This window comes from Scomber scombrus, chromosome 8 (assembly GCF_963691925.1).
Source record: "Scomber scombrus chromosome 8, fScoSco1.1, whole genome shotgun sequence".
Lineage (NCBI taxonomy): Eukaryota > Metazoa > Chordata > Actinopteri > Scombriformes > Scombridae > Scomber > Scomber scombrus.
Window position 1 is genome coordinate 15,330,700 of NC_084977.1, and position 16,155 is coordinate 15,346,854.

General features: G+C 39.2%; 2 protein-coding genes across 3 annotated transcripts; both read right to left on the minus strand.

Moving 5' to 3' along the window:
- Window positions 1–623: 623 nt before the first annotated feature.
- Window positions 624–7,975, minus strand: calr (calreticulin). The gene is made up of 9 exons (XM_062423796.1): window positions 7,718–7,975; window positions 6,998–7,099; window positions 6,153–6,356; window positions 3,870–3,964; window positions 3,390–3,599; window positions 3,087–3,200; window positions 2,433–2,576; window positions 2,057–2,149; window positions 624–1,892 (listed from the first exon to the last, which is right to left on the minus strand). The coding sequence occupies exons 1-9, from the start codon at window positions 7,809–7,811 to the stop codon at window positions 1,668–1,670; spliced, it is 1,281 nt and encodes a 426-aa protein (XP_062279780.1). The 5' UTR covers window positions 7,812–7,975; the 3' UTR covers window positions 624–1,667.
- A 1,438-nt stretch (window positions 7,976–9,413) lies between these two features.
- Window positions 9,414–15,832, minus strand: tor3a (torsin family 3, member A). 2 transcript variants are annotated; one of them, XM_062424543.1, is made up of 6 exons: window positions 15,565–15,832; window positions 15,285–15,407; window positions 13,559–13,824; window positions 12,535–12,710; window positions 11,812–11,936; window positions 9,414–10,735 (listed from the first exon to the last, which is right to left on the minus strand). In XM_062424543.1, the coding sequence occupies exons 1-6, from the start codon at window positions 15,728–15,730 to the stop codon at window positions 10,488–10,490; spliced, it is 1,104 nt and encodes a 367-aa protein (XP_062280527.1). In that variant the 5' UTR covers window positions 15,731–15,832; the 3' UTR covers window positions 9,414–10,487. The 2 variants fall into 2 exon arrangements, with proteins under 2 accessions (XP_062280527.1, XP_062280526.1); XM_062424542.1 differs by having other exon boundaries at window positions 15,285–15,410.
- Window positions 15,833–16,155: the final 323 nt, after the last annotated feature.

The following is a 16,155-nucleotide window of genomic DNA, read 5'->3' on the forward strand; positions in this document are numbered from 1 at the left end:
ATCTATCTATCAGGATTTGAGTCTAAAATACTGGAATTAACCAAAAAATACACACCCTATGTATGTTCTTTATTGTAGGATTTAAACTTCCCCCAGAAGTCTAACAAAATATACTGATGACATGAACATAGTAGCAGATTGCTCATAAGACAATTTAAAATACTCCATTACAAGTAGGCCTAGAGAAGTGTGATCTACAAAATGCACACAAAGTATTCAGTAAAGGTACTTGATACAATATGCACATGTATAAAAATGTCTTAGTATATTTGTAGATTATTTCTGATACAGTAACATGTTTTCAGCATTTTAATTCTGCAATTGGTAGGCAGTGAACTATTTTATCTACTTTACTGTTGGGCAGTTTAATCTACAAATAATTTTTATAAGCAATGTTTTTTGTATATGAAATCAAAGTATAAGTAAAGGTACTTTCCACCACTGGTTTAAGTCACCCTTGATTAGTTAAAAGCAAAAGGACATAAATTCCCCTAAACAAACAAAAATGTCTCTGTCGTGATTGTTACCCACTATATAGACACATTGTCCTAAAGCCGTATAAAAGCTGGCAAAGTCAGTTTTATAACAAAAGACATGAAACTGTGAAGGCCTCCTAATAATTTTCCTCTGGATGTTTTTATTGGACAGATCACCTGTCTTTTTTTAAACACAGCAACATGAAAATCTTCCCGTTTCAATTTACTACCATTAGTACAAAATGTGTCTTTTACAAAAGGATCAACTCTCAGTTTATTTGCGACAGTGTGTTTGGGTACAGCAGTGCAGAGATATTGGCATCAGAGATGAGGAAACTAGTTGTGTACACCAACTATGAGTAAACTTAAAAGTGAAAGCGTACCAAAGATGAAGCTTTCTTGCTACTGGAGTGCTCTTACATCTGAGCTTGAGCACAATTTATTTAGACACACAAGACTAGAGTATATGCACTAAAGTGAAAATGTGTTGTTGAACTGTACAGTACAAAACTATGTAAGGGATTTCATCAAAAAGAACCCCGTATTACCATCCTATGGGCAACAGCATTTTTGAACAGGTTGGTAAATACATAGTTTGAGTCCTGATGCACTCTTGTCTCCATGTCATATATCTCCGTGAGTCAGAGAAACTTGGATAAGATTTTGAGACAGAGTAAGATGAATGACAAAAAAACAAGAAAAACCGTGACACAGATTAATAAGACAAACAAAAACACATGAGGTAAACAAAACATTTTCATGGTATCATCCACATACCAAATATAGCTTTTCATGTCACCACAACATTACACTTCATAAAACAAGCCAGATTAGATTTTGGCAGAACACAAAAGACAATTTCTATATTTCTGTTGGAAAAAACAAAATAATTTTGTTTTGTTTTTTTGTTTCTGGTTTCTTGACATTCGTTAGGACATCTTCAGTCAGGTTTCTATTACTATTCCTCGTTTAATAATAATAATAATAGTAGTAGCAAACAGAAACAGAAAACAGAAATGTAAATTGCCCTTTTTCACCTTTTCTATCACTTTGTAAACAAACAAACAAATGAAAAACCCCATCCCACCCCAGGGTTTCAGTCATGAGGGTCTATCATCTCATCTGCGGCCTTGTTTCGATGGCTCATGGACACAGAGTCAGCTTCTTTTCTGAGCAGTTCCTGCATGGAGTTTATAACTCATCCTTGAGTTTAGAGTCTGTGCCTTCATCCTCCTCTTCCTCCTCCTCGTGCTCATCCTCCTCCTCTTCTTCTTCCTCCTCCTCCTCTTCTTCTTCATCTTTCTCCTCTTCCTCCTCGTATTCCTCCTTTACTTCGTCTTTCCTCATCTTGTCCTCCTCTTCGCGCAGCTTTCTTTCCTCCTCCGTTTGGCTTTCTTTCATCTTTTTCTCTGCATCCTGAAGCGAGAGCAAATAAAAACAGCAAATTAGAAAGTGATAAAAATATAATTTCTCTGCAGTGTTAGTCAATGCTACAGGTGTTGAAATCAGGGTGTGTATACCAACGAGAACTAAAGATGTATGAGCAGTGTACATTAGATTTAAAAAAAACTTTGACGTACCTTGGTTTTACCCCAGGTGTCGTTGCCTACTTCCTCAGCCAGGTTTGGGTCATTAGTGATCAGGAAGTTGTCAAAGATAGTACCAGACTTCACCTACGTTAAACAGAAAGTCAGCACATATTTACTGACTGGTGCTTCATGCAAACAAATACAATAAGAGAGAAGCTGTTTTTTTTCCCTCTATCTCCACAGTATATTTATTTCCATTCATTCAAAATTTGATAAGAAAATATTTTGTGCTAATTCTCACTGCCAGTAGGGGGAGACAAGAGTCCCACACTCCATCTTTAATGAACAAATCATATACAGTATACTAGTCTACTGTTCATTTTTAGCATTCAGGCTCTTTGTAAGACAGTCAGATGTAGTATTTTACCTGCCACAAGTCCAGTCCAATCACGCCGATACTGTTGTATTTGTAGATCTCAGAATCGGCTGTGTATTCTGGGTTGTCAATCTCAGGATGGATCCACTTGCCCTTGTAGGCAGGGTTGTTGATCTCTCTGGGTTTCCACTCACCCTATTGACAGCAAACACACAGAGTCACACAGCACTGTTAATATCAGCAGAAACACAAAAAGCAAACAGATCCGCTGATTAAAAAGTTTCTATGGAATAATTCTGTAATAATTCTGCTACTGGACAGATTGTAGGGTGTGAAGTTAGTTGGGCAATAATGTAATAATATGTCAAAGTTCATACATTTTGTACAATTACAACTCAAGTTTTACACATGGAAACACAGGCGATGTCTTAAATTACTCCCTCATTCACTTACTCATCCCTGACAGGCATAGCGTTGCATAGCTGTAATTTTTACATCTTTTTTAAAGCATACTTTTTTTGTTACACTGCAGGACTCTACAGTGCACACAAGTTAGGATGTAATGAAACACTCCAGTAAAATAGCACAAAATAAATATAATGCACTAGGCAACATATAGGGAGCTATTTTCAGACACAACCATATTTTAACCTACAATACTGTCTGCAACATGTGCATTAAGTCCTACAATTATTTGCTGTTTACCTTGTAATCAGGGTTGGTGACCATAGGTGGTTCCCACTCTCCATCCATCTCTTCGTCCCAATCGTCAGGTTTCTTAGCATCAGGGTCTGGGATGTTCTCAGGCTTGTCCCACTCCTACAAAACAGATACATTATTTCATTCAGGCAACTCAAAATTATTGTAGACAGAAATTTATGTTTCATAGAAATGGAAGTAAATTCAGTCTCTCAAGAAAAGATTAACACAAGGGGAAAATTGACCAAGAAGGATTATGAACCCCCCCCCTCCCAAAAAAAACAAAACAACAAACACATGCAGACTGACCTCGGGTTTGTTGTCGTCAGGGTCGGAAATCTTCTCCCTGTCGTCCCAGTCCTCTGGCTTTTTGGCTTCCGGGTCCTTAACCTTTTTGGGAGGCAGGACGTCCCAGTCATCCTCCAGACTGCCGGATTCAACCTTCTTATTGTCGATTTTCACCTCGTAAGTGTTGTCAGGGTTGACAATCAGCGTGTACAAGTGACTGTACTCATCATCCTGCACGGCAGAAAATAAATGTTAACCACTATAAATGAGGTGCAGTTGTTATTATAGCGACATTTTACTGTGTTTTATTCACAATTGATTTAAATGTAAGAAAACACAGATGTTGCTATAACAAAATGCTGATGAATTGAAACAAACTTGAGTAAGAATCAGTAGTCAAAGTGATGACTAATTTATTTGTGTAACGGGATAAGGTTGGAAGTAGAAAAAAAGCCGTTGCCATTTCCCCAAACAAAAATAAACAGTTTCTTGAAGTCTCACCTTGCATCTGATGTCCTTGTTTATCAGATGGTTCTTGCCTTTGTAGTTGAAGATCACATGAACTTTCTTTGTGCCAGGGCCACAAATATCAGGACCTGAATAAGCCCACAAATGAAAAATATGAAATTCAGGCTATACGTTAAGAGTGGTAAGCAGTAAGGGAAATGGATACAAATAAACTCAAATGTATCAAATGTGAAAAACATTCAATACAATAAACTAGACAAAATCAGTAAATTTTTGTGGCTGGCAACAAATGACGAACAATGAATAATGGGGGTGTTTAATGTATAATGTCGCACAAAATGATTTCAGGGTTCCCACTCATTTCTAGAGATAATTGTCCAGGACTTTTCCAGTGATGATCTGGCTGGTATGACAGACACTAATATATGTTCCTCCCTGTCGATGTCTGATTTGAAAGATGTGCAGTCTATGGCAACAACTATGAAATCATCTTTTTATCTGCTTTATACTGAGCTAGAAAAGCTCATGTGCCGCACTGCTGGGTACATAGGAGGACTTCTCTCTATGATTTTCTTGCAGATAACAGCAAGGAAGGACACACATTCTTTATTGAACACCTGTATATACAGAAACCTTCTCCAAAGCTTGCTTTGTGGAAAATCCAGTGTCTAGCTGTTTGAGTTGTACATGTATTGCTTTGTCTTGTGGGTCCAGTTTCAGCAGCTGTACAGGTGTTTATCTTCTTTAGTTCTTCCCTTTTGTTAAAGCCTCTCAGTGTGGATTGGAGTACCTTTGCTGAAAAGGGAGCATTGGGGCATTTGTCTGCAATGGCTTCGGCTGTCTAGCAAAAAATGCCTCAGTGACCTCTTTTACAGTACAGTAGTGTGCAGATGATGGCACTTTACTTTTTGGAAGTTTCTTGTGGCCACTCATGTACTCCTGTACTGCTGAACACACTTCTATTGCCTGATCGACAACTGCTAAGTCTTCCTCTCATTGATGGACACAGAACTTTAGAGGAAATGCTGTAGCTGGTCACCTCAAAAAAGTCATTATTCATGGAACAACTGCTAAACAGCTTGCAGTACATCTCCCACCTTACAACATGTTTCTTACTCTCCATAATTAAAGCTTCCATGCACAACATGCAAACCACAACTTCCAGAAATGATCATCTTTGGTGTCATCCTTTGAGACTTGCAAGAGGTTATTAGGATCAAGTGGTGACATGGTCCTTTTGATTTTCTCCAAAAGCTTCTCTGCTTGAGTGTGTTCCATAAACTCTGAATCAAGATAACGCAGAGCTACTTTCTCTTCACAGTCACTTCATCTGTTCTTTCTGTGTCGCTTTATTTAAACATTCATCAAAAGACACTACACAGCTGCACTTTTCTTATATCTTTGATCAGCTGCTCCTTGACATATGGACCACAAGCCAAAACGTTTAAAGTAAGCCAATTTTGTTGCTCCACATGAAAACCTTTTGATAATTTCACTGTCTGGGAAAATCTGACTAACAATTACTGACGTATCAGAGCTGGAGTTGAACAGGTAGTGTTGCATGACCATCTTGGTTACCCAGCTCATCTCTGCACCAAGCATGACTTGGATTGAAAAAAAATGCTCAGCTGCTTTGTGCTCCTGAGCTTTTTCCCTGTTCACCTGTACTGGACATTTGTAATGCTGTGCTTCCATGAATGCCACTTACGTTAGGCACACTGACTGTTTATGGCTCTTGGTTTGTTGGACAGCAACTTCCCTTTCCTGCATCATGAAATGTGTTAATCGTCTCTCACTGTTGTATTGTCCAGTAACAATTCTTATTTTCAGGTGATTATACACTGATTGAAACATTTTTATATGAATATGATATTCCATTTCTGCCAATAGATCCCCATAAATCATACACAGTGGTCCTTTAGGTTTTACATTGGGGATGTGTTCACAGTTTTTCTTCAACATAACAAAAAAAGCCTTCTCAAAATATTCCATAAACTACCATTTATTCAACATCCTTTGAAAGTTATTATGATCCTGAACATAACTTAGCCCTATCTGATAGCAATGTTATCTGTTTTGGGGAGCTCTGATACATAACTCTGTAGTTCATTCTCATTCAGCTAAAGGGAAATACGATAATGTTGAAATCATTTTCATTTGACTTTTTCACTCATTTTCCATGTGTTTTCCAGGACGTGTGGGAACCCTGAATTTTAAGAGTTTTATTTAAACTGCAGTAAAAGATACTTACTTTAAGGTGTACTAAAGCAAATGACTTGAACTGAAGAGTCATCAGATGAAACTATCCACACTTACCAAACATGATGTTGTAGACAGAGTCCCCATGCATGTCCTCCTGGTTGACGTCAGAGGGGAACAGTTTAATGTAGCCCCCACCACAGTCAATGCTCTGCTCATGTTTCACACTGAACTGGATGACTAGAGGCTCGCCCTGGTTGCTGAAATCATCAAAACGGGTTGACATTGCGTAGAAGCGAGCATCCTGGCTTGTCTGCAGACCTGTGGTGGAAACAGGATTACAGGTAATTTGTCTGCAATCAGGGATCCAAGATTTATAGTTTCTATAAAACTGTACATCATATTTTAAATTCACAGATTTGAACAAAGTCTCTTCTCGAGCAGAACAGACTGTTGTTATGATGCCATGTTGACACAAATACTGGAGCTGCTCCATAGACAGTGAACACATGGGGATTTCACGGGGACATGGGCACATTTTGTGATTCACAGCTGGAAACTCTACATTCATATAAAACTAAATTTAACAGAATGTCTGAAATAATAATTCAGTGAGCCCAGAGACTCATTAAATATTCTGGCTTCATCTGAAGTCCAGCTCCAAAAAGTGTCCATCACTTTTTATTTCCAGGTTAAGGAGAGGGAGTAGTATATTTGAGCTTATTGTCTGAACTCAATGGAATAACACAATGTAATTGTTTTAAGATTGAATATCCCCTTTAATGCATAATGCATAAGACTTTTTGACTGAATCTCCTCCACAAATAACAAACACAGGATACACACCCATTTGATAAATGCAGCTTAACACCTAAGACTTTGTGGGAGTTGACCATCTTCCAAAGGGGCAACAGATTAAACAGATCCACATTGGGCGGGCTCAGTTTAACCTTTCCACTCACCTTTGTCTTTCTCTGCATCGCCATAAAACTTCCCTGCTGTCAGGACGAACTTGCCGTAGTCAGACTTGTGCTTGGATTCGCTCCAGCGACTCATCCAGGCATCTGCACAATAAAGTTTAGGTTCAGCTGGAAAGTTATCACTGTGAACCACTGATTACTGGTGTTACACCGTATTTGGTGACCCACCGGACTCTGTGACCCTGCCCTGATTTTCTTACTCTAACCATCTCATTACTCATGTCTAAACCTAATAAAGACTGTCGGTCACACAATCTCAGAGGTCACCAAATACATTGTATCACCGGTATGAATCAGAGCAGGTGCAATTGGAGGGTGTCGTGCTGTGATGTGACGTGATGGGAGAATAGGACAGCTAGGCAAAGGAGGGTCACAGTGAAGGACCAGGAAAGGGATGTGCAGTAGGGGGAGGGGGGGGCAGACAGGGTTTGATGATAGGTGGGGGGAGAGGGGATGGAGGGGGATGGAGAGGAAAGAAATGGGGGGGGGTCAAAAGATGAATGGTGACCATGTAGACAAAATTCAACTGTCGTGTGGAGAAAAAAATCATTAAGCAAAACAACCACAAATGAAGAATAGGCAACCGATTGTTATCATTGATGTACCAATTCAATACTGTGATACCTGAAGTATTTACCGTTTAAACAAATCACAACAATACAGTTAATTAATAAAGGCGTAGTTTTGTGTAAAAGACCTCACCCCCGTCTTCAAATTGCTCTCGGAAATACACAGTGGACTCGGCCAGGACATATGCAGCCGACACGGCCACCAGCAGCAGCGACAGGGCTGTCATTGTGACGAACTGAAGTCCTCTGTCAGATAAACTAAACTAATGGAAAAAAAACTAACGCTAAATACCGGTAGGAATAAGTATCTGTGACCTGTCTGCACCGTGCAGCAGGCGTCGTCTCTCATACAGTGATGTTACAGTGAAAAACCTCTGAGAGCCATCTGCCTCTCTCCTCTCGGCTCGGAACAGATGTCTGAATCTGATTGGATGTCAGCTCCGGACATCAATGAGGAAGCTTTACTGCTCGCAGCCAATCGGAAGAGAGGAAATGTAGACGAATAATCGCTGTGGCCAATGAGCAAAGACCACGCGTTTGCTTGGTAAACGCCCAAGGAGTGATGGGTGAGAAGAGGAGAGAAAAAAAGACAATAAAGCGTGGATAAATCATGTAAATACATGTAAAACCTGCAATTTAACGGTTTTTTAAATGTACCTCAAGCTAAATAATGTAAAATTACCCAACATTTACTGCTAAAGATATAAAACAAAATGGTCTGCCTATTGCAATAGTTTGTCTAAAAAAAAAAACTGCTTAAAATGGTTAAAACACAACTCTTTTCTGTAAAATCCAGACTCTTTGCGTATGCTAGTGCTTAATAGTAATGATACACTTTATTAATATTGCACTTTTATTAAAATTACAAATTGCTTCACAGAAAAATAAGGGGGAAACAAACTTCAAATAAAAACAAACGGATCATGCAAGACATAAATAGGGATACAATTGTGTTAAATAAAGAATGGCAAGAGTGGGATGATTTGTATTAAATATTCATAAATGCTTTCCTTATGGTGACAAGATTTTTTTTATTTAACATAAACGTCTTTTCTCAGTGTATATGAATTTCAATTTCAATTTTCAATGTTATTTATATACTGTCAAATCACAACAGAAGTTATATCTCAGGGCACTTGTCACATACAGTAGGTCCAAATGCTTTATAAGTGAGATAGAAGTTTCAAATTTCCACATCACACTTTTTGCGCGTTGCATAATGGATCACAATTGGTGTCTTAGCTTGTGTAATGTCACAAAATCCTGCTTATACATACACGTTTTAAACTCAGATATTCGGGGAAGGTAGAGAAACATAACCTCTACAGCAGATGGGCATGAAATCTGCCTTCGAGTGTCGAAGTCTGCACAGTAAAGCTCAAAAAGCAAGGGGGGGAGTTTAGGGGTATGTGTAGACTTGCAAATAACAAATATTTTCATTACTGACACATCCGACTATTTTGATTCATTGTTGAAAATAATTAAAACTCTATGTAATTATTCATTCGTGTTTAAATGTGTCACTTTTTACGATCAATAGTCCAAAACCCAAAGATACTCAAATAGCTATTATAAGACAATAAATAAGACCAATACTCATATTTAGGAAGCTGGAATCACTTAATGTTTAGCAAAAAAAGATTATTATACTATTGATCAACTAATACTTTTAACTATACATTTGTGTAGTGTGTGTAGATTTGTGACATGAAGTGTCTTCATTATTTAAAAAAACTGGCACTATGCAAATCATTAAATACATAATTGAGATTGTTTAATAGTATTAAACAAATGAATCCCCATAAATCACTGCATGAAATGAACAACAGATGTTGGTTTACTGTGGATGTTTATTTGCTTAGAACCATTCGTAACATATTGTGTTTTTCCATGTTCACTTTGTGATGTGACATACAGAGCTTTAGAGAGCAAAATCACTAAGCAGACCAGCACAGACCTGTGAGTGTATGTGAGAGTGAATGTGTGGTTGAGAGAGGAAAAGCAAGTCAGTGAATAAAAAAACATTTAAAAATCTTAACATATGTTTAGACATATTAAGAAATGATGATGATATCACTCAGACATTTGGCAGATTTTTATGAGCTCTTAAAATTACTGACATCAAAAATATTACACAAAATAGCTGATTTTCAAATAGATTCATTGCTTTTGAAACGTGTGCCCTAACATGTTTTCCAGTAACAGTTTCAAGTAACATTTGCATCATAGTCAGTCCCTTTAGATGAACCGTTACACACTCCATACAGTTCGCACCACACTGACTTAATATTTATTAATAGCCAATGTCAAAGGCTTGGAGAACCACATTTACACAGAAACTCTACAAAAATAATCTGATACAGTAACACAGTAATGATGACAATAAATAATCACTGCTAATATAAGCACAGTGTCTGACGTACTGACACGTGAATTCTGACCTTAATTCTGAACTTAAAAAAAACACAGTGCAACTCAGACTTTGGCCAAGGTAAACAGACGTAAATTGTGTGAAATGACAAAAATATGAATCAGTATCCTTCTATGACATACACTGCACAACCATGTACTGTTTTTTTCTTCGATTCTGCATTGTGACGTTGTGAGGTTTTGAGTATCCACGCCGCACAGGATGACCATCGGGCATGTACATGTTTCCTGCGAGACTACTGCAAGGTGTATCACGCTGCTTTCCCCTCTAATACTGGATCTGCCCTGCTGTCTTGCCTTCTCTGAGGGACCTGGACACACGCGTTGTGTCTGTGAGGGGGAGAGTAGGTAGAGCAGAGCAGAGAGGACACAGGCCCCTCTGTTGCTCTGTATGCAGATGGGCTGGTAACGTAATCTCACACCTCCTCCAGGTCTCTCTCTCTCTCTCTCTCTCTCTCTGTCTGTTTCTCCTTCTAAGGGAGAAAGAAGTTGATCCGCTGGGGTATTGACTTGCATCCCTGGGCTGAGAACAGTCTCTCCTCTTTGGGTACATACAGCATTGCCTTGGCAACCTCATCCAGCGTAGCCTCGTCTGTCTCCAGACCTCGTGCTGCATAGGCATCCCGTGCACACAGCTTGACATGGCGGTACTCCAGAGGCAGGAAGGGCACAAAGAAGTCAATGAGGTGGCCAGACATCAGCTCACTTTGGGCAAACCCACCTGAAACCAACAGAAATATGACTACGAAACTCTCAACCCCAATTAAAGTGTAACAAATCAATGTTATTTTATATTGACACTCTATTAAAACCAGTCTGCTGCTCTTTAACTTTAACTCTCACAAACTCCTGCCATACATAAACATGTGAGCAGCTCATACAAGATGACAGGACACCTTCTGCCCAGGGTGAAATGGCAGAGAGATTATGTAAACAAGTAAATGAAAAAAGGCCCTGTTCACACCCAGCATTAACATGTGTCTTGGGTGTCTGTCACTTCATACCTGGCTTTAGAATGTGTCTCCACATTTGTCTCGAGTGACCACTTGTGATCAGATTTCACTTCTCCGCTCTACATGCAAATAAACATGTACATTATTTCTGTTCACAATGCAGTAAAGATTCTCACACTGAGCTGAAATGAGTGCACATAAATAAGGTACATAATATAAATAAACGGTCTCTATTGTGTTTTGTTGTTATTAATGGTCACGCTAGTTTCCCTCCTCTTCTCTACTCTCTGTTTCACCGAGGGTGGGGCTCAGCCCCCCGACTCCACACATACACACAGTGGAGCAGATGAGAGACAAACAGCGACAATTATACTCATTACATTACTGTAAGTGCAATAAAAGCGTTGCCAGTAGAAAGCCAATATGAGTAATTAATTAATGTAATTTGCGCTGACAACGGACAGACAACGAGGGCCAGGGGGCTTTTAAATCACAATGTTACATATTTTGCACTTTAATATGACACAGTTAGCACGCAAATGAGTATGTACTTCTGCTTACACAGAGGATGTCAGTTGAGTGGGCGGTCCTTCAGTGTGACCCCGAGACATTGTGTACACACTGCTGAAATAATGCGACCATATGCAGCCTAGACCACATCCAAATGTGGTCTTAGTGATCGGATCTCAATACATTTTCGGTGCATTCACACGTGTACTTAGAGCTGTTCACTTGCGATCAGATCACCCAAGATACATTTTGATTGCAGGTGTGATTAGGACCACAGAGAGAACTGAACAACTGGCAACCCACCATGAAAAGTAGAGCCAGCAGTGCTGCATACCTTGAGACTCCATAGTTTCAGCTCGTAGCCGATGCTCCAGATCTTCCATACCAATGTCCTCTCGATTTTGACCAGAGTGCCAGAAGTCCAGCGCTACATCGTTGATTGTTGCTCCACCAATATTACTGCAGAGACAACACAACATTGAGTGATGGAAATCTCTACAGTTATTGATTTTTATGGAGGGTTTGATCATTTCTCACTTACAGTTGGTTACATTTGTCTTGTTTTTTGTTTAATATGAATTATTCTTGGATAAATAAATACAGATTAGGGCTCAGCAGTAATCATTTAAACTTTTTATCTATAAATACAGTAATGTCATAATAAAATATTTAGTCATAGATTGGAACAAATTAGAGCTTTAAAAATATAGTTTAATTTATTGAGCTGAACATCAAAATTAGTATTATTTAACATATGTAGCATCTATTATCATGGAATTTTAGAGATCTCAGGCTTTTCCTACATCATATCATGGAACCATAATGATGTGATGAAAAACACATTTCTATATAGGACTCAGCTGATTATTTGTCAGTAGAAATCTGACATGAGTAATTGAAAACATGAAAAATCCATTAAGAGGGCTAATGGAGACAGAGGCAGAAACATCCTTCATCACAGATGAGCTGCCAGAATATCTGGGCCAAAGGTTCAATACTTTATGCTTGTTTTTGACCCGGCTTCAGCAGATAGGGTGTACCTGAAATGTGAACCCACCTGAGGAAGAGGAAGATGGCTCTACGGTAATTGACACCATCTACATTGTCATAGTGATCCATGTAAGGTTTGATGGCGTCAATGAGGCCTGGATGGAGCTTCTCAGCCTCGTCGAAGATGAACAGAGTCTGAGGGCATCGTAACACCATGTCCCGGATCGCCTCTCTCAGCTGGCCCTGGAGAGAGAGAGAAAGTCCAAACTACAGCCTCAGAAATCACCAAAATCTGTAGATCTTAGTTTAGGTTTTTGTATCTGGCACAAGTTATCTGCTAAATCAAGTTTCTGGGGACATTTTCATTTTTTTATTGACTGTAAAGATAGATTAAATAAATAGTTAAATAGTTGCAAAAACACCTTAAATTAACAATTAATCCCCACTGCCATTAACATTATAAACATGCAGTAAAGGACTACACTAATGTAACTAACACTAATACCTGCAAATATTCACACGTTGCTTCTTTTTGTACAACCATAATTACCATATTTGTCTTTTTTTAAATTCAATATGATCTTATTTAATGTAAAATGTGCTTTTTAACATGCGAAAAAAAATGTATTTTATTCTTATTATTAAAATGTATTTTTCTATGCAGCAACCTGTTAAGATTCTAAATCTCACTTTGCTGAGACACGTAGCCATAGCAAAAATGTCCAGATTTCAGAGTCCACATTTGCAGACTCTGCAGATTCTGATAGTATGAGTTTAAAGGTTATCCTGCGTACTATGTACTGTTAAATCTAGATTAATTTGTAATAGTGTGTTAACGTCATGTTGCAATCTGATGCAGGGATTATGTAAAAATCTGTTTAGATGGGATCACACAGCCACCTGTGACCTGGCTGGAAAAACGCCAAGTTCCAAAAAGGACTTGTAGGATCAATGTTTGATGCGTCTACACGTTTTCATTTACACTCCGAATTACAAAACACAGACTAAACATTTGACTAAGCAAGTGACCGTCGGCGTGTTCCTGGCACTGAAAAGCCATCTCTGAGCCAAGAGGGCCCCTTCTTACTCACCTTGTACGTGTCCACCAGCCTGGCGTGGGGAAAGTGGAACGGAGCGATGAACAGACGGACACACTCACTCTTTACCCCGTCCCGATATATGTTATCAGCGATGATCCGGGCCACAAAGTTCTTGCCAGTGCCGGACCAGCCATGGAAGGAGAGCGTCAGCGGCTTATTGGACTCTGGGTTGTGGATAAAACCCTGGATGGCTTTTAGAACCACAGACTGGACTAGGTGCTGCCCGTGGAGCTTCGTCTGGAGGTCCCTTGACAGACCTGCACATGTATGCACAGAAGAGAGTGCATGATTAAAAAATACTGATAAAGATAAAGAATAATGTCAGCAATATATGTTTTATAGTATATATGAACATGTGTCTTCAAAATATGTAATGACACCCACTTATACATTCAACTAAAAAAAAAGATGAGACAACTTTAGGGATTTTCATCTATTTTATATACATGGTGTCACTTGCATAATCTTAATTTGTTTGTCCACCAGGGCCAACACACACAATTAACATCATTATGATGTAATATCCTGTCAGATGAAGCCAAAAGGCTCATTTTAATCTGTAGTTTATTGGCAGGTTGATGTTCAGATGTCAAAACAACACATACAAAAATCTGACTGTGACAAAAAAACACATTAACTGTGGTTTTACAAAGAAGCACACACACCCACACACACACACATACACACACGAACATAGCAGGCACACAAAGCAACTGACATTAAATAGACTTCAGATACTGTTACATAGACACTCATAGAAAGAGCAGGATGAAAATATATTAAATACCATGGTGGCACTATTATTTCTCCTATAGCCACATTTTCAACTTCAACAGCAAATAATGTTCTTAAATCAGTAAGAAGTATAGTTGAGCCATGTGATACCCAGAAAGACAAGGCTGTTTGGCTAAATGAACTTCTTACTGGTGTGATGGTGTCACCAGTCACCTCTACTGATCTCTAGTTTTCTTGACAAATTCAGTCAAAACAGAACAAGGGAGACTATTCAATACTTTAAGAAACCACTTTAAGTTTGAGGATGGTTTGACATGCTGGAGATGAACTAGTCAAGAAGTGTAATATGAGGGACAATCATTGCATTCTTTAATATTTTTATACTGTAGTCCAATAGTTTCTGAAGAATCTAAAGTTACATTTTACTGTGTACACTGATGTGAGTACTATGAAAATTATGACTCAACTATGATTCATAAATACTTGAACTCTTGTACTATCTGAAGTTTCTTGACCTTTTCCTTTTCATAAAAAAACATAAACAAACATAAATTTCATCATAGCGTGTATTCACATCATGAAGATGTTATTTTATCTACTGTATGCTGTCTATTGGTGTCAGAATCAGGAGTGAGGCGGTATGAATATTTTACTATTGATTTCATAGTAATAAAACCTGCCAGACATCGACTGATCAATTGAGGATGACAAACTACAATAAAACAGAGTTTAGCAGGAAATAAAGAAGGGCGTGAAGTCAACCCTTCTTCCTGAAAGCTGATGACATAGTTTTCTTGTGTTATGTGAAGACACAGAGAAACCCGTCAATATAGGTGATGAAATAAGACTGCTCCTCTATAGAAATACCATTGATTAAAGTGATGTCCAGAGAGAGATGTCCTGACTAACTGTAGTGACAGATACACTCAACACAAATCCAGAAGTTGAAAACTGTGATCACCAGGCTGGAGTGTGAGGATACCTGTGATGTTGTTGGTTATCCTGCAGTCTCCAGACTCGCAGCACTGGCCCAGGCTACAGTACCACTGATGCAGCAGGCTGATGTAGTCCTGAGGAAATCCTGACCAGAGGTCCTTGCTAGGAACTGCTCACATCCACAGCAAGACAAGACATTTTTATATTAGCGTTGTAACCACTGAGTAATATACATATATAAAACACCACGATTGAAGGTAGGCCATTGCCATTAGCATTATATAACAGCTTCCGCATTGACAGCTGAATGTGGCTCAGTCGCTTACCTTGCTGTGTAGCATCGTCTTGGTTGGGCTGACACTCCCCCTCCCATATATTGCAATAAATGTAGTTAAAATAGTAAGTGGACGCATTGGAAATACTGTCGAACTGAAAGAAGTCTGCCTGAGCGGACAGAGCCCAGAGCAGAAGCAGCAACCAGCGAACCAACATCGAGAGGCGTTCAAAAAGAGACTGAACACCGCGGCTCCTCTCCCATGTATTACAACCTGGTCGGCCTGCACTGTGGGGGATATCCCTCCTTTCTCTCTGCTGTGAGTACGGCTGGTAACCAAGGACGGGGTGCTTGTTTTTGCGTTATGTACACCGCTGCGGGGCGGGCGCCACCACTTAGCTCCGCCCGTCGCCGGAGCTGAGGTTAACGAAAGTCCTCCAGCGACTTTTAACCTGTACTCTACATTGAATGAAGCCAGTCTATTTGTTACTCATGTCGGAAACATGGGTCCGTTACATTTTCATCGGCTTCTTATACATTCATCCTGAGCACCGTGGCTGCTTATAAGGGGCATCTAGGTGAGGAAAACAAACCATCCCGTTTCACTTTCTAGACCAGCTAGGAAGTGACGGATGCCTCATTT